This window comes from Saccostrea echinata, unplaced genomic scaffold (assembly GCF_033153115.1).
Source record: "Saccostrea echinata isolate AGI-Se365-2 ecotype Australia unplaced genomic scaffold, CSIRO_AGI_Sech_v1 ptg000012l, whole genome shotgun sequence".
Classification (NCBI taxonomy): Eukaryota; Metazoa; Mollusca; class Bivalvia; order Ostreida; family Ostreidae; genus Saccostrea; species Saccostrea echinata.
Genome location: NW_026889761.1, coordinates 19,736,094 through 19,760,121, shown reverse-complemented (window position 1 = coordinate 19,760,121; position 24,028 = coordinate 19,736,094). Strand labels below are relative to the sequence as shown.

The window sequence follows — 24,028 nt, the reverse complement described above, 5'->3', positions numbered from 1 at the left end:
ATGAAAATTATTGTTTTTTATGCCCCGCCATGAAAATGGCCAGGACATATACTCCCAGTAGTATTTGTCATGTCCGTCATCTGTCCTTCTGTCTCTCCATCCATCAAATTTTGCATTTAGCTCAGTTTCAAAGAACCGTTCACCATATTTTAAAGCCAAATTCCTACACTGATATATTTTGTTGAGAGCTATTCAACTGTGGTATTTATTTTGGACCTTTAACCTTTCGTGTGACATTGACCTCAACTTTTTGTCAGCTTGCATTTATCTTCGTTCCAGAGAAACTGTACAAGATATTTACATCAAAATTCATACAAAGATACAAATTCATAAGAGCAATTCAACAGTGTCATACCCTTTTGACTTTGACCTTTCCTTTATGCCCTTGACCTTACTTTTCCTCATTTTGCATTTATATTATCTTAGTTTCAGAGAAACTGTATAAGATATATTTATCAAACTTCAGAAAAGATGCATATTGATTGTATCTATAGATTCAAATGTGTCAAAAAAAATTTGGTCTAGACCTTCCATATGACTTTGACCTGAATTTTAATAATTTTAGATTTAGCACAGTTCAGAAGAAACTGTTCATGATATTTTCACAAACTTCCTACAATAACACATTTTTTTTTTTTTTTTTTTGGTGAGAGCTATTCAATTGTGCTAAAATTTTCCGTCCTTCCTTATGTCTTTGACCTTCCTATGACCTTGTAAACACTCCAATATTTTGAATTTTTTTTTAAATCAAAGATGTTTATTTGTGAGAACAATTCAACTTCATTATTTTTAATGGACCTACTAATGCGGTTTGGTCCGCCTTAAATTTAAAAATGTTTCTACCGGTCACATATTTATACTTAATTATATATATTAAATTTCAAACATATTTAGATAACTTATCTATTAATAAATAAATTTCTAAATTAACTTTCATGATGATAAAGAACGTTTTGAACATCAAATGTTAATCATTTATTAATGAATTACACATTATGCTATTAATTCCATGAATTTATGCATCGTGCAAAGTTAAGATGAAATATAATGTTATAAATGAGGTAAGGGGAGTTATCGTTCCTTTCGTCATTTTCCGGATTATATACGGAAATAGTCGAACATTGGCGACAACAGAGAACAGCAATGGCGGTGTTGTGAAAAGAGTGGATATGAAATCGTATATTGAATGTCATTTCCTGCACGGTCATTGTCGCAATGGCCACCATAAATAAATAATATGCAATCTGGGGAATAAGTTGCTTATTATTTAAAGTTGTTTGTTCTTTTATTTGCTACATATTGTTGTGTTTTGATATATCGCGGTGTTAGGAAATTTTTGTACAAGATGTCGGCAGGTTCCCACGCCGGTGGCGTGCTGCCGCCAGAGGTAAGATTATGTATGATAATTGTGTAGACTTTTTTAACAAAAAACATAAAGGAAAATAAAGTCGTTGAACTGACGTCTTCCTCAACGGATCGAAAAACCATTTTCCTCCCAAGGAATCCGAATTTCCTCGGTATTTGTGTCTTGTGATAATGACGCTAATTTTATGTCTTAAAGAGATTTTTTTTTAACAATTTGTCCTAAACACATTTGGACAATGTATCATGTTCACATAAAAATCTGGATATTAATATAATCATAGTCTTTCCAACAATTTCTTTGAAAGAGTAGAGTTGTACTTTTTATATGCACATACATAGGCCTACACATTATTTTGAACTGTTAAAAGTAGATATATTAAAAGACATATAGCAGAAATATCACTTTTTGCATGATCTTGATAAATAAGCTTGTTTTTAATTGGAGAATAAGTATGAATTTACTTGCAGTTCATTTATTTTTATTTTTTCAGCAAATTGGATATATTCCTGATAAGCTGAAGAAAGCTGAGAAAAGAATTGAAGCATTTCCTTATGACACGGAAGCATGGAGTGTTCTTATTCGAGATGCGCAGGTTAGTTGTTGAGTGTCAAGATTAGAATGGCTAGATTGAGACCCGTGTCAGAACAATAAGGATTATATTATTTATTTTCAAGTTGGAAATGTATGTCAGACAGACATTTCTCAAATATTTGTTATATTGCATATTATTTTGTTAACTTTGTTAAAAGAGCATTTTAACACATTGTCACAATTCAATCTCCTGCTTTTTGGAGTTGTGACAGCATGAGACTCAATAGCCTATAGACTTGCCAAAAAAAAGGAAAAATTATTATTCAGGAAATGTATGTGAATTATGTCTAAAATGAAATAATTTTGTTTTGTAGATGAAACCGATAGAGATAGCTCGGCAAGTATATGAGAGACTGGTTGCCCAATTTCCCAATGCAGGCAAATACTGGAGGATTTATATAGAACAAGAGGTTTATTCAGTTATATTTCACTTATGCATAAGTAGTCATAAACATGATAAAAAGTCCATTGCAAATGATAATTTTTTGGTTTCATTGATTTTGTTGATAAAATTAAGTTTTCTTGGCAGTGACCATAAATGTCGGTCATATGTGTTTCATAATATTTGTGAAATTTTTGAGGGTATATTGGAATATCCCAGTATACACCATTTATGAAAGAGGTAATTTGCATATTTCTTTTAATCTACTTAATTGGAACACATATACAGACATTGGATGGCATGTGAAAATGTGTGATATTAAAGCAATATGTAAATGCACTGATCTTTGGTAGTAAGGTAAGAAATACTGCTATGTATTAGAGACTGAATGATTACAGTATTCTCTGTAATGAAGTTGAGCATCACAATCTTTTGTTTTCATGCTTGACATAAAATCATTACAAAAGTTTGAAGTCTCTGGCTCTTTTGTGGTGTTTGTGTTGTTTCTTCCCCTGGTGTGAGTGAACGAGCAAGAGTGGACTAAAAAGTGTGATAGAGTTATTGCCCTTTTACAAAATGTATGATTCTTTATATTCAGGTAAAACAAATCTGAGGTATCTTATTTTAGTGTACCGTGATATTAACTATTATTAACTATCTGTCAGTGCACGTGAGATTATGGAATTACTTGAGAGGTTTTAAATGATACAGAATTTTTAAGATAAATGGTGCTTTCCTCATGCTTATAGTTTTACAAAGCCATGGGTCTTTCTTTTGTCAAAAAGAAGGTTAATGAGAAATCACTCAAATCAGTAATCCAATGATATGAAAACATTTTGCATGGAAGTTTCATTAGCAAAACCTTTCATAGCTATCGAGTATTTCTACCACTCACATTTAAAACACAGGGAAACCTTATTACAGACTTAACTTATTTCAACAATATCTTGCATTATACCCCAACAGTAAATTTACAAATATCTTCAGATGAAAAGATATATAGAATATAAAAGAATAAACAGGCCAGAATAGATTTAATAGTGAATGAAATGTGTGATGAATATGAGATGGGGGTACTTATTTTAATTAACATTCACTTGCTTTTCAGGATGTATTAGATTTGTAGATGAATACTTTGAAAAATGTTTGGGTAATGTTTCATATCTAATAAACATTCCCAAATTTTAACAAATGTATTTTGTCTTTTATGAAATGTGTTTTGTTGTTTATTTTTTGCATACAAAAATGGAGGCATAAAGTTCAAGGCACATTGTATTCTGTTTAAAGTCTGTATAAACATCACAAGTCAAGAGTCCTGCAATCAAAATATGTACTCCCGAAAATAAGGCATACATAAGACTGTTTAAAAGAGTTGTACCGTTTATTTTGAATAAAGAAGCTTCTTACATGAAAATGGAATGCTTATGATAAGGAGGCATTGATTCAGATTCTGAAACAAAACTAGATTTACACTCCTCTTTTTTGATGTGATACTTTGAACCCACTATGTTAAGATTACTAAATTTATCAATGACTGGCAATTGACCAGCTTAGGTTTGTAATGGAGAAAACATTCATGGGTAGATGCTGACTTGAAAGCAGCAGTGAAGGTCATTCTTTGGCTTTAGTTTGTATGGATAATTAATGAAAACAATTGGTTTTGCCGAATTCAGAGGACTCTGTCATGTTTTTTTTTTGGGATATGGAAGGGGCTTATAGTGTTGTCATGTCTGCCTTCCATCCATTTTGGTACCTTCCTTCACTCTTTGCAATTAGCCCAGTTTCAAAGAAACTGTTCAAGATATTTCATTATAATTCATACACTGATACATATTGGTGAGACCTTGCTTTTGAACTGTCCATAATTTTTTGACCTTGACCTTCCCTATGTCTCATTTTGTGTTGAGCTCGGTTAAAAATGTTAAATGATTTTTTTTTTTATCGAAATTCATACATGGATGCATATTGAAAAGAAATATTAAGGTCATACGCAACGTACCTTACCTACTGATAATTTTTCAAGATAATCTTAATTTAAGATTATAGTGCCATCAGACGTTCATAGACAAAAAATCAACATGCATTACCAGGGGTTTTGAAAAGATATCAATTGATGAAATTTTTTGTATAATTTAAAGAAAAATACACAAAAATTACTTAACATATATTCTAGATGTTTTGTTTATCCAAACTTGTTTTAAAAGAAGTGTACAACAGCATATATAGACATTCAACTGTAGCACACAGTTCCTTTAATTATTGGAACTCTTCAACTCCAGGGAAAAAGACAATAAAGTTCAAACTACGTTGCGTATGTCCTTAAATTGTGTCATTATTTTTTTACCTTGACCTTTCCTGTGACCTTTACCACCTAACTTTACCTTGCTTTTTTTTTTAGCTAAGTTTTGGAGAATCTAAATGACATATCAAAGCCCAAACACTGAATCATTGGTGAGAACTATTCAATCCTTCATGTTTTTTTTTGTCTTGACTTAGTTTCAAAGAAATTTTTCAAGATATTTTCATCGAACTTCTTACACAAATTGATGAGAGCAATTCAATTTTTTATTTTTACCTTTCCCATGACCTTGACCTCACTATTCATTGTTTTGCATTTAAATTAGTTTCATTTAATGGGTCACATTTCTGACATTGACCTTTCATAAAATCTTGAGTTTCATTTTTAAAGATGATTTATAAATTAAATTTTATATGAAGATACATATTTTTTTTTTACCAAACTTCATTCACTGATAAAAATTGATGAGAGCTGTTCAACTTTGTTAAAAAATTTACCTTCCCTATGACCTTGACCTCACAATTTAATGTTTTGCATTTTACTTGGGTTTCCAAAAAAATGTTAAGATATTTTATTTAAACTTAATATGTTGGTACAAAATGGTGAGAACAATTAATTTGTGTCACAATTTTCTGTTCTTGCCCTTTCACAAGACCTTGAACTTCATTTATCAAGATATTTTCATCAAACTTCGTACAAAAATACACTTTGGTAAGAGCAGTTCAACTCTGTCATAATTTTCTAACTTTGACCTTCCTTATGACCTTGAACATTATTTTTCACAATTTAAGTGCGTATACTAATAGATTTTGGTAATGACAATTGATCTTTGTCATTATTTTCTTACCTTTGCCATCAATTTGACCTTGACTCACTGTTCTTTAGTTTTGTTTTTACCTTAGTTTGAAAAAAAACTATTCAAGGAGAAACAAATCAAATTAACAAACACAACACAAATCAAGTTTCATTTGTTATGCCCCGCCATGAATATGGTCGTGGGCATATAGTGTTTGTCATTTCCGTCTTCCATCCTTTGGTCCTTCTTTCCTTTCATCGTGCTTTGCGTTTAGCTCAGTTCAAAGCTCAGTTTCAAAGAAACTATTCAAGGTATTTTTATCAAACTTCATATGCTAATACATATTGATGAAAACTATTCCACTGCATCAACGTTTTTTGACTTTGACCTTTCCTTTGACCTTGACCCCACATTGTTGATTTAAATTAATAGCTCAGTTTTAAAGAAACCCTTCAAGATAGTCTAATCAAACTTCATATACTGATACATACTGAAGTAAGCTATTCAACTGCATCAACATTTTTTGACCTTGACCTCACTTTTTTAAATTTGTGTTTAGCTCAGTTTTAAAGAAAACATTCAAGATAGTGTAATCAAACTTCAGATGCTAATACATACTGAAGTTAGCTATTCAACTGCATCAACATTTTTGATCTTGACCTCACTTTTCTAAATTACAGTTTAGCTCAGTTTTAAAGAAACCGTTCAAGATAGTGTAATCAAACTGCATATGCTGAAGTTAGCTATTCAACTGCATCAACATTTTTTGACCTTGACCTTTCCTTTGACCTCATTTTTCTTAAATTAGTGTTCAGCTCAGTTTTAAAGAAACCATTCAAGATATTTTTATCAAACTTCATATTCTGATACATACTGATGAGAACTATTCAACGACGTAAACATTTTTTGACCTTGGCATTTCCTTTGACCTTGACTTCACTTTTCTTAAGTTGGTGTTTAGCTCAGTTTAAAATAAACTCTTCAAGATATTTTTATCAAACTTCATATGCTGATACATATTAGTGAAAACTAATCAAATGCATCAAAAACTTTTGACCTTGAACTTTCCTGTGACCTTGACCTCACTTTTCTTGAATTTGCATTTTGCTTAGTTTTAAAGAAACCATTTAAGATATTTTTATGTAAGCTTAAGCACTTTACATAATTTGGCGAGAATTTATTATCTATATCGGTGAGAATTTATTATCTTTATCCAATTTTTTATATTTCAGTTTTAAAGAAACTAATCAATATTCTCATCAAACTTCATACACTAATACAAATTTTCATGTTGCATTACTGTTACTGCCTCATCCACATCAAACATTAATTCCTCAGATTTTCACATTCATCAAACAACAAATTACAAATGTCAGCAAATAAATATCGATTATCTAAGTATACTGAACAAGGAAAATCTTGAAAGCTAACAGAATTTCTATCCATAACAATGTTTTTCATCCATATCTTAAATATGCTGAAAAATTTAAATATATGTTATATAACTAAAGTGTTGAAAATATGATCCACATATAAGATACTTTTCTAATATAAGATTACCTTTTTAATGAGTATCCAAGCTCTTTATGAATATCATACATGTAAGGTGTGATGTAACCAAAAAGTAGGTTACTGCAAATCACTTTTTTTCTAGAACTTAATTTTTGTGTAATTACACCAAATTTTATTCTCAAGCATATTTGTATTGTTAAGGATTATATACAGCAGAAACCACAGCTCACGAGTATTTTGTTCAAAAGCTATCTTGTGAATATAAAGTGTTGCAAAAATATAGCGATCTACAGTATTGTGATCTCTTAGAAGTTTTTGCTAATCAAAATTCAAATCATATCCATATCATATTTAAGAGTGAGATGAAGAAGGGAAAACCTTGATTGTCAAATGATGCATCACTAAATGGAGGGTGTGACAAAACCAATTTTTGGTCAATGTGACCTCGTTTCAGCAATGTTATGGCTATAGAAACAGTATAACAGAAATTTTTATAACCATCTAAATTTGGCATTATTAGTAAAGATCCTGGCAATGCTAAAAGTTAATGTTGCGAATAATTATGGGGGCCGACTGGGGTTTTCATTGCGCAATACTTTGCGCAGCATAGTAAAATAAAGCGTATTTACGCTTTTAAAGCATTCATTTTTGCATAGTTTATAAAAATTAACAAAATTAGGAAATCTCAGGTTAAAAAATCTAATTACCTTTTTAAATAGCTGATTTTTTAACCGATTTTCCAAATGATTGGTAGAAAGACATCGTAATAGTGTGTTTTTGACATTATGAATAACCGAAATTTATCAAGAGGGTCATTAATTATGTCATAAAATAAAAAGTATAAAATAGATGCTCTTGAAATTTTGAACATAGGAAATTGAGAATCTAACAATCATTTTTACCATTTTTTATATAAATTTTTGGTATATGTCATGTTTTGTAGTACTCCTTAAAAACAGGAAAATATCATGAATTTTGACATTTTGAGATGTCCCCTCTGGAAACCAGCCGGTAGAATTTTGTGTTTCTTGCATAAAATGTACAATATAGTATTACTCATCAAATAATAAAATTTGAGCAAAAAGTCTATAGTAGCATTTGTATAATTTGCTCCGAAGTGTGAAAAATTAGTATTTTCCTATGTAATCCTATAGCAAATGTACCTGTATTTTGAGATGGCCCCTAAAAATAACCACACGATAGATTTTCACTAAACTTGGCATGTATACTGACGTCAGTGTAAGGTACATATGGTATAAAATTAAAGAGTTTCTCTATAGTAGTTTTCACACAATAAAACCCCAGTCTGCTCCCTTAAATGACAAATTTTGTCCAAATGAATAAATTGAGAAATCCCAAAAATTTTTAAAAATTAATTAAAGGGTAAATTTGCAAAATGTACCTAGACTAGTAAGTAAAATAATTAAAATAGCCCGCTGTATAGTAGTCGAATAGTGCGTGGATCGTATCTTGCACATTGTGAGACCTTACCTAGGACCATACAATCTTTTTTACATATTTTAAGGGTATGTTGGTCATGACTATTTGTAACTCTACGGATATACATTAATATAGTATCTGGATCATGTATTGCACAGTGTTAGGCATAGAATCGAAAAACCATGTCAGCTGATGAATTTGTAGAAGAATTTGAATCACAGTCCACTTCAGAAGTGTGTCACTGGCCTCATTTTGAAATTCTGTAGCTATGCATAGTTAAATTGTCTTGCACAGGGTCAGACCTAGAACCATTAAACATTTTATAGGTTAAATCAGCCATGGGGTTTGGCTAGAAATCAATTTCTGATGAGCTGTTTCATGTTGGTTATATATTTTGTGCCCTTGTGACTCACTTTGCTCTATTGATATCTTGAAAATACTACCAATCTGTATTCATATGTAGACCTTATACTCAATGTATTAGCAAGCATCATTTCACAGTTTTCTTTCTCTCAGATTAAAGGGGGAGGAGGGCATAAATAAACTGTTTTTAGGACTTTCTTAAAATGTGTAGCAGTTCGGGCTATATGGACCATGGATATTGGCCTGGGTAGCTCAGTGGTAGGGCACCTGACTAGTAATGCAGGGGTCCCAGGTTTGAGTCCTGGTCCAGCCATATATTTATGCCCCCATATAGAAGATTCGGGGGTATATAGTTTTTGCCCTGTCCATCTGTCTTTCTGTCTGTTTGTCCGCAAACTTTAACATTGCCCATAACTTTTGATTAGTGGAAGCTATGGCTTTCATATTTCACATGTGTATTCCTTGTGACAAGACCTTTCTTTTAGTACCATCATATTTGACCTTGACCTTGGCATTTGACCGATTTTTGCAAAATTTTACTGAATTTTAACCTTGGCTATAACTTTTGAAAGGTTGGTGCAAGGGTTTTCATACTTAACATATATAATCCTTGTGACAAGACCTTCCTTTGGATACCAACAACTTTGACCCTGACCTAGGAGTTTGACATACTTTTGAAAAACTTTAACCTTGGCCATAACTTTTGCACGGTTGATGCTAGGACTTTCATACTTAAGATATGTAATCCTTGTGACATGACCTTCCGTTCATGGTAGCTCAGTTGGTAGAGCACTCTCACTCTGTGATCGGGAGGTCGTGAGTTTGAATCTCAGCCATGACTGACCTAAGTCGATAAAAAATGGGTAGCAACTGTTCCTTCCCCATGCGCTCGACACTTGAAGTGAAAGTTGTGAGTCCTTCGGATAAGACCTTAAAAACTGAGGCCCTGTGTCAAGGCAGGCGTTGGCACAATAAAGATCCCTCACTGCTCAATGGCTCAGAGTGCTGAGTAAAGGTCAAAATTTGAAGCCCTTCACCGGTATATGGTGACCTCTCTATATGAATGAGAAATTCTCGAACGGGACATAAAACAACATACAATCAATCAATCAATCCTTTGGATACCAACAACTTTGACCCTTTGACCTTGGACTTTGACACACTTTTGAAAAACTTTAACCTTGACTTTTGAACTGTTGGTGGTAGGGCTTTCATATTTAATATGTCTTTTCCTTGTGACAGGACCTTCTTTTGGATACCAACAATTGTCATCCATTGACCTTGACATTTTAGTGTGACATACTTTTGAAAAACTTTAACCTTGGCCATAACTTTAGAACGATTGGTGCTACGGCTTTCATATTTCACATGTGTATTTCTTGTGAGAAGGCCTTTCCTTGGGCACCATTAATTTTGACCATTTGACCTTGATGTTTGACTTACTTTTGAAAAACTTGAACCTTTTCCATATCTATTCAATGGTTGGTGCGAGGGCTTTCATATTTCACAGGTATATTCCTTGAGCCTAGACCTTACTTTGGATACCAATATATTTGATTTGCATTTGAGAAAGTTTAAACTTTGCTATAAGTTGCCATAGGGGGGCATCAGTGTTTCACAAACATGTCTTGTTTCTTTATGCATTTCTTCTCTCCAGTTACAAATGATTGCAAGCAGGACTAATTGTCAAAATAATTTTATGAATCTAACAATTAAGTTTTGGAGATTAAAAAAGTGATCCAAATGCATCACTAATACAATTAAAATGACTGGTGTCATTAGACATGTATATCACTGCAGATCACAAAATTTACAGAATACCATTCCCATTACTTAATCTTGATGCGAAATGTTCTTTTCAGTTGAAAGCGAAGAATTTTGAGAGAGTGGAAAAGGTGAGGATCATTTGATTTTGTTATTAAACAAATTAAAGAACTTAAATTGGTTCAAAAACCATGTTCTAAAATTGTTTTATCCATTTTCTATCAATGGTAAACTGAAGCAAATTATTGTAATATTACTGTTTGTAAATATACAATCTTGTTAACAAACTTTTTATGATTTACTTTCACTCCTCTCTTAATTTCACCTGTCTAATATCAACCAAGCTTGCTGTGAAATATTTAAAGGTTTTCCTAAGGGAGATAATAAAGGAATGCTCTGAAATATAGTATCATTTACATACTTTCTCTTGAGCCACTTCACTAGAAATGCTTGAACTTTTAAAAAAAAAGTAAAATTTGTAATGACCAACACATGTTTGATGTACCCACAATGCCAATTTTGCATTGGATTTATTAGAAGAAAAAAAAAAATCTTCATTGCACATAAAAAAAAAACTCAACGGAGAATATTCCTACATTATATTAGTATTCAAATCATGAAACAAATCCCAGGGAGGGGGCCACAGAATGGTTATAATTTTTTTTAGAATGGGGGGATCTCTTTAAAGAGTTTTCAAGAATGGGAGGATAAAGTTTTAATTCATGTAGCTCAATTTTATTAACAGACATATTTTCATGTAGTATATTCAGGAATGAAACCTTATTTAGTAACATCCTCAAGTGCATAGTTTAGGATCTCCTTAATTCAAATGACACCCTCTTCACTCCCCCTCCTCTCCTGTGAGCTAGAGGATATAGTACTTAGCATGAGACCAGGGTTTCAAACTTGAGGAATATGTTTGTATAATAAGAGAAAAATTCTGTTAAAACCTTCTGTTGAAGGACAAATTGTAACTTGCCTCATGTAGTATTAGTTCACTTCAAGATAGTTCAAATCATGGCCTTGGTGCTGAAAAACCTACCCTTAGAATGTTAATTGATACAAAGGAGTAAAAAAAAAAAGGGGGGGGTATCAGATAATATAATCTATCAGATATTATATAATATATCAGATAATGCATGGCAAAAAATGTTGCTGCATAACATTAAAGTGATTGTCAAGATTCATAGGCTCTTGTGAGAAGTATCGTTCTCATAAATATGGATGTAGATGTTTTCAGAAACCTAACTCATATTTAACAGTTTTTTGGAAAAGCTCATTAAAAATGTTGTGAATGTATACTTATATATTACAGATCTTACTCAGTAATGCATGTACTTTAATATCATTTTTTTTGTAGCTGTTCCAAAGATGTCTTGTGAAAATTCTGAACATAGATCTCTGGAAATTGTATCTCAATTACATCAAGGATACAAAAGGAAAACTGCCTTCTTACAGGTGTGTGAAATCCATCTGTTTTTTTTTTTTTTATAAAAAATTTTCATGTGTGTGAACTCAATCTTTTAGTAGAAAAAAAAGATGGATAAATATAATACTGTATACAATTATTTTAAGCTGGAATAATACTGAATGTCTCCATTTTCAGAGAAAAGATGGCCCAGGCTTATGATTTTGCTCTAGACAAAATGGGAATGGATATAATGTCTTACCAGATCTGGGTTGACTACATTAACTTCTTAAAATCAGTGTAAGTTATTCAACAATACTTGTACTTAATAAAATTTTCCCTTTCAATTTTTTTTTTTTTGAAAATAAGTTTTTTTATGTTCATTGGATGACTTTTGACGAAGTGGGTCATATGTTTAAGGTAATGTGATGTACTATAATGATAATTTCAGTGAAGCTGTGGGCTCTTATGCTGAAAACCAACAGATAACAGCTGTACGGAAAGTATTCCAGAGAGGCGTGGTCAATCCTATGATAAACATAGAGGGGCTGTGGAAGGATTATTGTCAGTATGAACAGGTAACTAAACAATTATTGAATTAAAGAAAAATTATGGACATAAGATTTTGTTAGTTTTTAAGACAAAAAAAGCATTAAATACTGTAAACCAGCTATTATTTGCATCATCTTTTTTTTGCGAATGGACTGCCAGGAATTCATCCATGATTGTTAATTTCCACGATTGAGAAAATACTGTAGATCACATTTTATTTGCGCGAACTTTATTTTTGCGTAATTACACGAGACTGTCTGCTCGCGAAAATTTTAATTCTCGCATGTATTTGTAGTACAAAAGATTAGCAAAAACCAGAGTTCATGAAAATTATGTCTTGCTTTTAAATACCAAATGGCCATCTCGTGAAATTTAAGAGTTGTGAAAATTTGTTGATCTACAGTATGAAACATAAATACTGGTACACAAAAGAATAATAGGTTCAAAACCAAGAAATATTCATGAGCAAGATAAGGTCCTGAAACTTGCAGATTTTTCTCGCACGCGAATAAAATTTGGTTTATAGTATTGAGAGACAGCAAATGTTGATTACTCTTTATATCAGAATATGGCATTTATAAAGCATTAAATAATGAAGTTTACTATATCACTGCAGAGTATAAATCCATTAATTGCTAAGAAGATGACAGAAGATCGAGGACGAGAATACATTAATGCCAGAAGAGTGGCCAAAGAGTATGAGGCCGTCACAAGGGGGCTGAATAAGAATCTCCCTTCTGTACCCCCACAGAATAACCCAGACGAGGCTCAGCAGGTAAAAAAGTGACATAATGTGAAAAAAAAATGCCAAGATAGAATCTGTTGGGATTTATTTTAATACAAAATATATTTAACAAATGCAAAGTCCATGGGCAATGAAGACTGGACTATATATATACATATAGATATATATATATATATATATATATATATATATATATATATATATATATATATATATATATATATATATATATATATATATATATATAAGCTAAGCTACATTAATGCCAGTTTTTGGAATGTAACAGGGCAACAAAAAGCTCTGAAGAGCTATTGACCATAACCTTTCAGCATGAAATATTTGATTAATTATAGAAAAGATTTATGGATTTTTCAAAAGAATGGTTTGAAATATTAGACAAATCAGGAAGAAGTTGTAAAAATTTTGTGATTTTAAATTCTTTTCCAATTTCAGGTAGAATTATGGAAAAAGTACATTGCTTGGGAGAAAAGTAACCCTTTGAGGACGGAAGACCATGCCCTGATCACTAAGCGAGGTAGAGAGAGAGCCCAGGACAGCAGATAGTCTGTCTCCATTGGAAGCTTCCACCTCAAAGCTTAATGCTTCTCTTGTTTCATTTTGTTTTTGTATGGAGCAGTGCTTTTTTTAATTGCTCATTTGTGATGCTGAGACTGGTGTTTCTTACTTGTAGGGCTTACAGTGTTAAAAATATTTGTTATAAAAGTCTGATACGTTTTTTATTAGTTCCCTACCCACGAGATCTTAAGAGACATAAAAATGATGTGCTGTTAAAAACACACATATTTCTCAGTTACAAGCTGTTGTGCCTTTAATTAACTCATGTTAGGATTGTTGTTGTTATTTTTTTTCTGAAAATATTTTATGGAGCTGTCATTTACACTCATAAATGACGTAATTTTTCATTTAGCAATGAAAACAATCAGATTTTATGTACTGGTATGTATATACAAGGATGGCTCAGATTTAATTTAAGGTGGGATTTCTTAAAAGTTTGTGAAATTTGATTTAAGGTTATCATAATAGAAGATATTATGCATAACAGAGATTGCTAACAAGCTAGCACATGTTTATTTTTAGGAAAAAGAAGCTTTTTGTAGAAAAAATACACAGCTTTGTCTCATTGTAGTTCTGTATTTTATTAGTAATGATTGTTTTGTACTGATTATACAGTAGTGGACTTTTGTTTTCCAGTGATGTTTGCCTATGAGCAGTGTCTCCTGTGTCTGGGACATCATCCGGATATTTGGTACGAGGCGGCTTCTTATCTGGAACAGTCCAGCAAAATCCTGACAGAAAAAGGGGTACTTTATTTTTTATACCAACATCCTGTTATAAATTCAGTTTAAGGTGAATATTCCCAGTAAATCTTAACCTACAATGTAGGTTTATAAGTTGAACATTTACAATAAAATTAAATCTGATGTAATGTAGAGTAATTATCTACAGTGATCTGTGAAACATACTATTGTATAAATGTGTTAACTTTTTCCTTGGTTACCTTTTCTTAATTTGGATCTAAATGATGGAATTAATTTTTTTAGTCATAAAGAAGTACATGTGTAAAAGGTCTCTTACAGACAGTTTAATGAACATTGCAAACTATTTGAATCATGAATCTCATTGAATTCCTCATTCATGTCAAATGGTGATTTGTTACCAGTGGATATTATTGTAAACCAACTTTTATTCGTGTGTGAGAAATATCCATGACTTTCATGACCTACTTTAACTCACAAATATTAATCGCCGCAAACCAAATATTTTGCTATGTATTTGTAAAGAATGTTTCCTCAGTCAGGAAAATCAGATAGATTTCAAACTGACAAATCGCGAATAATGGTTGGTTTACAGTAATCAGTTTATCACTCTTCACTGAGGGGAGATGATCATTAAAAGAATTTATTATGATATTCATATTATTTTATGCCTTTTGCATTGGCAGGACCAGAATGCTGGTAAAATGTTCGCAGATGAGGCGGGTTCTATCTATGAGAGAGCTGTAACTACTCTGATGAAAAACAACATGCTGGTTTACTTTGCTTATGCTGATTTTGAGGAGGTATAGATTTCATTGAGAGTATGAACTAACTCAGATGGAAAGAATGTACAGAATCTAGTTAAAAATTAACATATATCATTGCATTCTTTTTCACATCTCATTTTGTTGATTCCTTGCTCAATATATCCTTTTGTTACTGAACAAACTAAAATTATTAAGCTTTTAAAACAGCGAAATGACCATTGACTGTTCTATTTTACAGAGTAGAATGAAATATGAGAAAGTCCATGGAATATATAAAAAGCTACTAGATGTTCAAGAAATAGATCCTACATTAGTAAGTAATATTACATCAGACATTTCAATAAAGGTATATATCAAACTGAACTGTACATCAAACTGAAGATCGTAGTTCAACTCTCTGTTCTCAAATACATGTACATACTCCTGAGGCCTGTTGAACAGAGCGGACATTCGCGAGCACTCGCCACAATTCCTTATCCCTCCAACAGAAAGGTTCATGAGTACTCGCTCAGTTGAACAGGCCTCTGTTCATGCAGTTGATTACAAACTGTCTAATCTGACACCTGTGCAGTCAGTTTCACTGTGAATTTCTACCTTTATTTTCATTCACACCTTATTTATTTCCATTTTTTCACTTTTTGCAATTCAGTACCCTGTCTATTCTGACATGAAAGTGTCCTAGAGCGTGTCACCAAGTATCAAATTCTTATTCTTTTAGGCATTCATACAGTACATGAAATTTGCCAGAAGAGCTGAGGGTATAAAATCAGCCAGACAGATTTTTAAAATGGCTCGAGAGGAGAATCGGACTCGGTACCAAGTGTTCGTAGCTGCAGCACTTATGGAGTATTACTGCAGTAAGGTAGGTAGTGTCAGGTGATCATGTTCAGATTTTTTAATGACATGATGCAAACAAGTATAAGGACACTTATTATAAATTGTTCCTATATAATTGTGCAAATAATAATATTTGGTTTAAGGGATATGCAAGTATACATGTAATTGTTGATTTACTTTTAAATTGATTTCAGGAAAAAACTGTAGCTTTGAAGATATTTGAGCTTGGGTTGAAGAAGTATGGAGGGATCCCAGATTATTTATTATGTTACATGGATTTTATGTCCCATTTAAATGGTAATTTTATCAGGCATTGGAAGATTTATACAAGTTGATTTATTTACATTTGAAAGGATTTTGGAGAGTGGGGATTTTGATATAAACTATATTCATTTTCATACCCCCCTCCTTTTAATTGGGAGGGGTAAATATGAATTCATCTGTTTGCTCTTTAAACTTTGGATATAATTCATTACTGTTTTAGTGAGTGATGTTACAAGCTTATTCTTATTAAAAGGGTTGCATAAAACATTCAGGGGTCATGACCTTATCCAAGGTCAATATGACAAAATCAAGGTTCTAAAGATAAACAGTATAAAATAAATTCTCATATACATAGTGATATATAGGGAAAAAAGTTGCTAAAAATATTTCAGCAACAACAATATTCAAATTTCCCTTTATTTGCATATATACATAATCCATATACAGTGTATATGTATAGAGTTTAAATAAGATTTTATGCAAGTCATAGTCAATGAAGTCAAGGGGTGGGATGCAGTAAGATTTAAAGAGTTAATTAAATAGGATAGAGAAAGAGAAAGAACTGTTTGACACAAGTGAGTGTTGTGAAGTGTTAGTCTCTTGTTTTATAGTAGATACTGTTACAATATACACCTTGCATTGAATAAAGGACAGTATTTATTTTGTAGAGGATAACAATACTCGAGTCCTATATGAGCGAGTTCTCTCCTCGGGACAGGTGCCTCCTGAGAAATCAATAGAGATCTGGAGTAGATTTCTGGCTTTTGAGTCTGAGGTGGGAGATCTAGCTAGTATACAGAAGGTAGAGAAGAGGCGAGCCCAAGCCATTGAAAAGGTGAGTGTGTCAGTTCACTCAGAACAGGTGCTTTGTCATGGCTTGCAGAAAAAGAACTTATTTCTATTGCATATTATATATGTGTATGTTATATAGAAGTCAGAAATTGAAATAAGTACACTTGTATATTATGTTACTTTTTTGAAGTTAGCTGAAAGTTGATGAAGTTTTGTACAAAAAAAATTAAGTCTGATGATTTAGAGAAATTTTGTATTATTTTATTGTTTGCAGGTTCAAGAGTTTGAGGGGAAAGACACAGCCCTATTAATAGACAGATATAAGTACCTAGATCTTTACCCTTGTACTACTACTGAGCTGAAAGCAGTTGGATACTTCGTAAGTAGGCAGTTTCTTTTAAGAACTTAAGAAAGAGTAAGATTTTTTTCATTTCATTTTAAATTTTTAGTGAAGCATACATTTACAAAACTTGAACATGTATGTTACAAGGAGCCATGAACCCTTTATCAAAATTCTTAAAACTGTCCCATGAGTCCAGGCTCTGGATGGGGCAAAGTTTATCATGTATTTAGAATGCATTGTATCTTTAAGCTTCTACTGAGCTTTGAGAAGACCAACTCTATAGTCTGTGGTAATGAAATAGGAGTTATCTATTAGAGTTGTGAAATTCTTGTCAAGTGGATTCAAGAGCTCTTGTCCAGAATGTGAGTGTGTGTGTGTGTGTGGGGGGGGGGGGGGGTCTATTGATAATATAGTGAAATTGTGTGAATTCTTTAAAAAATCTTCAACTAATTGCATAAACATGATGGTGAGGGTTCCTCTTCCAAATTTGTAAATTTCATGACCCTGGTTCATGGCTTCTGGTGTTAGGGTAAGGTTGTGTTAAATCTGTAGTGAAAGTGCATTATTTCTTTGAAAATCTTCTCTGCTCCTGGGCATATTGGAGGCAAACAGAGGAAAATTTTTAATAAGCAAGGGTATTTTTACCAGAATTTTGAACTTCTGGACCATTTAGTTAAGTGTTCTGGTCCTGGCTAGGGCTATATTGATTTGTATTCTACTGAGCGAAGTTATTCCCCTTTGCCATTCACATTTGATAATCAATCACTGTAAATAATGTACATGTATTTGAAAGGTTAATAGAATAAAAGAATTACACAAGAACAGTTATTGCATAATACAAAAAGTATTTTCATAGTTTTATGATCAGGTAGACTTTGAAATAATAGATGAAAAAAAAATGAGACAAAAATAACTTATTTTTTAAATGTTCCTCAAAGGCCAAGAGAGGCCAATGTGAGAGGTCACAATATGGGGTCAAAAATAGATATTTTGTTAATAGTCTTCATGGTAATAGCGATAAATTGGGTAAAGATTATATTTTGTTGATCCTAATCATACTACCGTATATACCTGCCTATAAGTCGGTTTTTTGGGAGTTAAATTTTGGTATATAAATATAAATATTTTATAAACATTTCCCATGATTATCGTTGAACAAAGTCAGGATATACTATATCATTTATGTATTCTAAGATAATACATAGGGTACAAGTACTTACATATTTTAATAACTTTATTTTTATCTAAAGTGTGCATTATGTATTTTTCTTTATGATTTAAAATTAAATATCGGCGTCATTTCTAAAAATATTAATCGAAACCAGGTTAAAACATTAGAGCATTGATTTGAAATAGTCAACCAATTCTGGCAAAAAAAAATGTACCGACATATAAGCGGGTAAATGGCAAATCCCTCAAAAATTACCTAAAAAAATACAACCGACTTATAGGCGGACTGACTTATAGGCGAGTTTATACGGTATTTTTCTTGCTTTTGGGCAACAAAGCTTCATTTATCAGTTTATGGATCCTCTAAATTATTGTACTTGTTTTATTTCCCCATCCCACCCTTAGCCACAATACAAAAAGAAAGAAAGAAGGGGAAGAAAAAATGACTCCCCCTCCCCCAAAGGAATTTGATGTGGTTGGAAAACCCTAGCATGCTAATTTAGCACAGGCTTAAGTATTATTGTCTCCAGTGCCCTAAAGCAAATGCATTCTACATAAATCAAAATGTTTTAGACAGATAGAATGAATTTTCAGCATTTATGTTTATTACATAAATTTTATATATCATACATAAGGATTTAGCCCGGCAGCAAGTGGTAACTCTTCCATCAGCATCTGTCACTAAAGTGGTTCTGGAAGACGAGGAGAGTAAAAATAAGCCACAGTATCCCAAACCAGATGTGGAGCAGATGATAGCCTTCAAACCCAGGCAGATTGTGGGTAAGTATCTTTTACAACAGAATATTTATTGACAATGTAATGGTGACAATATACTGAAGTGACAGTGTACATGTATATAATTTTCTTTGGTTCCTTTAGTTTTAAGGAATGAAGTACACATTTCTGATGTAATAATGTTTTATTTTGACAGCTGTTGGAGCCCATCCTGTTCCTGGAGGGGAATTTCCACCCCCACCTGCTGCTGCTAGTCTCATATCACAATTACCTCCCCCTGACTGTTTTCATGTAAATACAATTTCAGTTGATATTTCATCTATTACTTCTTTTTGAAAAATGAAATTATAAGGATATAAAATTATGAATCTAGTTAGTACTGAGAAAAAAATTGTTAGTGTTTATGATTTATGTGCAATGCAATATGATATACTTTTTTTTCAGGGTCCATTTGTTCTAATGGATAAGTTTATAGAGCATTTTAACAAGCTGGTACTACCTGAAGGTAAATATTTATCTATTTTTTTCATGTAAATTATATACAGCAAGAGAGAGAGAGAGGGGGTGGAGAGAGAGGGGGGATGGAGAGAATACTGTAATATATGTAGTTACTTGTTGGCCTTTTCAGTGATTGATTTAAGAAAGGAAACTGGTAATACTTATAGAAGAGATTTGTTTTTTAGAGAAAAGTATATTACAAGATAGAGGGTTGTTGTTGTTGTTATTACTTTTATCTATCTTCACACTATAGTACAACTGTCTAGCTAAACAATTCAGGAAATAATACTTGATATCCATGAAAAATTTTGCTTTAATCATGGATCTAAGGTACCATATATACTCGCCTATAAGTCGTTTTTTTGGGAGTTAAATTTTGGTCCAAAAGATTAGTATTTTTCTAATTGTAAAATAGTAATTTATAAAGATTTCCCACGATTATCGTTGAATAAAGTCAGGATATATTATATCATTCATGTATTCTAAGATTATACATAAAGTACAAATATTAACATATTTTAATACCTTTTTTTTTTATCTTAAGTGTGTATTATGTATTTTTCTTAATGATTTAAAATTAAATTTCTAAAGAATATTAATCGAATCCAGGTTAAAACATCAGAGCATTGATTTGAAATTGTCTACTGATTCTGGCAAAAAGTTGTACCGACTTATAAGTGAGTCAGTGGCAAATCCCTCCAAAATAACTTTAAAAAAATACAACCAACTTATAGGCGAGTATATACGGTAATTAATGCAAGGATAGAATTGACTGTTGATAAGTATATGGAGCATTTTATGTAAATCTTCTTCACTCCTCCCAATATTTCAGTGCTAAAAACTGTGCTAGGTAGAATAACCTGAAATAGAGTCTTCAAAGAACAACTTCTGGCTGATGTTTGATTTGATGGAACTTGTGTTGTAGCACCTGTTGGGACAGAAAATGGTATTGATGGCACATTCAAGCTTGACCCCGGGACCCAGCTCTCCATTGACTTTGCTTTAGGAAGAAAGCGGAAGGTCACGGAGGGGGAGGATAGTGATGAGGAGGGGTCAGAGGTCACAGCCCCACCTGTACATGACATTTATCGTAGTCGACAACAAAAGCGAGCAAAATAAATTTGCGGATCCCGCTTCCTGCCAGAGATTTTTTTTCATATTGAGACCAAGAGTGATAATTGCAGAGAATGAGACTGTTTAGAAAAATATTTTGTTGTGTCTAACTTCTAGACACTATTGTTTTTAACTAGTGTGAAATTCTGTTTAACAGAATTACTGTTAATTGGTATAATGAATCATGTCAAGTGCCACCATTCAATCACCGAATAATAATGATCAGTAAGAGGCACATTTTAAGAGGGTTATAAGAATTTTTGTGACTTTTACTATTTTCTTTTTAACAACAAGTAGGAATGAATTATTTGTTCAGTTTGAACTAGGAAATTTCTTGTTGTATAGATCCATTGTGATTTGTGAAAATGTACGAATGTAAAGGTACAGCTTGCATTACTGACTGCCCATTGATGGAAGATTAATGTTGCAGAACCTGTGTTGTGCATGAATTTCAAAAAGTATTTAGGTCAAGCATTTGTGAGGTATTTTTTTCTAACGTGTCTACATTTCTTTCATTCTCAAAGGGAGGGGCAGTTCATCCGTTGTCATGTTCCATCATGCATCTTCACATATTCACTTACTAGTAATAAAAAAACTAAAATACTACAGCTGTACTTTATTTGCTGAAAATATTTGTGAACAAGTGCTTTAAGACAATTTGATTTAAGGACAGCTGATACATTCCTCAATAATATGTAATTTTTCCCAAGATTTTGTCACTGAAGTATTGCTACTTTAACATGCTTCTTCACAAAAAATTGAGGTACCTTTAGGCTTACCAGACATGCAAAATACAAATGGATGGTGTTTCTTATATAATCCTTTTGAAATAACTTCAATTGCCAATTCCAAAATTTTTAGCCTTTTGATTTTTTAACTTTAGACTATCAGAAAACCAGTTTAGAAATCAGAAGATAATTAAAATTTTTGATATTTTTGTACATTACAAAAAGATACAAAACAGATATTTGAAGAATGTATCGTCCGACCTTAAAGATGCATACCACAAACAAATTTTCTTATCTCCAACACAGAAGAATTACACTGGCATTTTTTTCAATATTTCTTTCAATGGAAATGTAATTAAAAAAAATTTATTTGTGTAAAATGTTAAAATACACTCTTAAAAAAAACATCCCCAGAAACTTTGCAGTAATAAAACTTCATACACTTCTAAAACTTTTCAAAAAATATATTGAGCTGTAAAGTTGCATTTTTGCACTTTTCACCAAATTCTGTGGCTTGGCCAAACATCAAGCTGTTTATCTAAACAAATATCACTTCTTAAGTGAGAGAGGCACATATTTTAGCAAAAATATTTGACTTTTGGGAGAAAAAAAATTGTTTGTGTTATTTATCCTTAAGTTTAATATATGATTTTCTCCATTTTTTTTAAAAAAAATTTGACACATGAATTACAAAAGCTTGCTGGTAAACAAAGAATTTATAGATATCATCAAATACTTCAAGTGGCTATTTGTCCAGTAACAGGTGAAACTTTCTGAACTCATACCCTTCATCTTGCATGAAACCTGTTTTAAGGTTCATTGACCACATAAGAGAGATAACTCTCACTGGGATAAATAGCTATATTGTTTTTTAAGAATAAAGTCAAGTTTAAAGACTTTTTTTTTCATGTTTTGTCTCACCAATACGGAAGCGTATTGGTGCTATGTATTTTTTTTTAAAAGTTCATAATTCCAACTTTTAAAGTTGGTAACTCAACTTTAATTTTGTCTTTTCCAACTTTAAAGTTGGTAATTCTAACTTAAGTCTTGGCTTTTTCAACTTCAAAGTTTGGAATTCCAACTTTAAAGGTGGATTTATCAACTTTAATCTTGGCTTTTCCAACTTTAAATTTGGTAATTCCAGCTTTAAAGTTAGTTTTTCAAACTTTATTTTATTTTAGCTTTTCTAATCTTTTCTTTAGTTTTTTTTTTCTTCATTTAATATGATTATCAACTTCAATAATGCAAACTTAATACACTGAAACTAATTGTTGAGCAATTAAATTGTGTGAATTATTTTTTTACCTTCATCTTCACTATGACCTTACATATAACTTCCAACTTTAAAAGCTCATATATTTCACTTGGGCCATCTCATATAATTATATAGAGGATATATAGTAACTTCATACAACTGTAAAGAGAGCATTTCAACCATACCTATTTAAAAGATCTGACATGTATAATTTTTTTGAGAATGAGTTTAAACAAATGAAATAATATTAGGTGTATGGTTTGTAAGATGAATCAACACTATTTTTCAAGTAACAAAGACAATTAACTGAACATAATGAATCGATTCTGTATATGAAAATGCAACAAAATTTATTCCTTCTTTCATCATAATCATGTAAAGAAATTGTTTATTTCTACTGTAATGATAAAACAGCAGCTTGAGCCCAATGAACTACAAAGTATACTAATAAAACGTACAAAGCCCAAAAAAAGTTAGAAAAGCCAATTTTAAAGTTGGAAAAGCCAACTTTAAAGTTGAAATTAACAACTTAAAAAAATTACATGACAATACGCTTCTGTACACAAAATATTTTGAAATCGTGTTTTTTATTCGTAAATTCGATTTCTTTGAAAAAAAATCGTTTAGCAATAGCGATAAAGCAAAATTTTATATGAAACAGTTTGAACTGAGAAATGATGAACGTTAAATCCTATTCATACCAGAAATTGTAAACTGTTAGAGTTGTCCAAGAAGAACGCAAACTTTTAAAATATTGCAAAATTATTCATATTTTTCACACTGTTGGGAAATGATGCTTTCGTTACTTTGACACAATATTATGAGTTTGTAATGTCAAATGCTCGTGGGAACGGCAATAAAGGGGTGCTCAATGCCGATGGTCGTTTTTTCCTCTTTTTCTAAAAAAACATTATCAGCGATGTTTTATTACCAGATTATAAGGAAATATAATGTGTTACTTCGATAAAAAAAAAAACCCTCTTATGATCTTAGGTATTTGTGTGAGAAAATTTATTAAATATGACGACGTC

At 31.8% G+C, this 24,028-nt stretch overlaps 1 protein-coding gene across 2 annotated transcripts; it reads left to right on the top strand.

The window, feature by feature from the left end:
• Positions 1 to 1,139: 1,139 nt before the first annotated feature.
• LOC133185497 (cleavage stimulation factor subunit 3-like) lies at positions 1,140 to 22,639 on the top strand. 2 transcript variants are annotated; one of them, XM_061320761.1, is made up of 20 exons: positions 1,140 to 1,387; positions 1,857 to 1,958; positions 2,272 to 2,367; positions 10,612 to 10,644; positions 11,874 to 11,971; positions 12,120 to 12,221; positions 12,373 to 12,499; positions 13,090 to 13,248; positions 13,672 to 13,753; positions 14,431 to 14,540; positions 15,182 to 15,298; positions 15,501 to 15,575; positions 15,981 to 16,124; positions 16,294 to 16,396; positions 17,032 to 17,198; positions 17,430 to 17,534; positions 19,304 to 19,448; positions 19,600 to 19,694; positions 19,848 to 19,908; positions 20,827 to 22,639. In XM_061320761.1, exons 1-20 carry the CDS (start codon positions 1,346 to 1,348, stop codon positions 21,018 to 21,020), a joined length of 2,157 nt encoding a protein of 718 aa, XP_061176745.1. In that variant the 5' UTR covers positions 1,140 to 1,345; the 3' UTR covers positions 21,021 to 22,639. The 2 variants fall into 2 exon arrangements, with proteins under 2 accessions (XP_061176745.1, XP_061176746.1); XM_061320762.1 differs by lacking the exons at positions 1,140 to 1,387; positions 1,857 to 1,958; positions 2,272 to 2,367 and having other exon boundaries at positions 11,874 to 11,973; positions 12,122 to 12,221.
• Positions 22,640 to 24,028: the final 1,389 nt, after the last annotated feature.

Bases quoted from the DNA above. Each gene is read 5' to 3' on its own strand.
- LOC133185497 (XM_061320761.1), top strand. From the start codon at position 1,346: ATGTCGGCAGGTTCCCACGCCGGTGGCGTGCTGCCGCCAGAG. The intron at 12,500-13,089 runs GTAACTAAACAA...ATATCACTGCAG, and splicing joins ATTATTGTCAGTATGAACAG to AGTATAAATCCATTAATTGC. The intron at 19,695-19,847 runs GTAAATACAATT...CTTTTTTTTCAG, and splicing joins CTCCCCCTGACTGTTTTCAT to GGTCCATTTGTTCTAATGGA.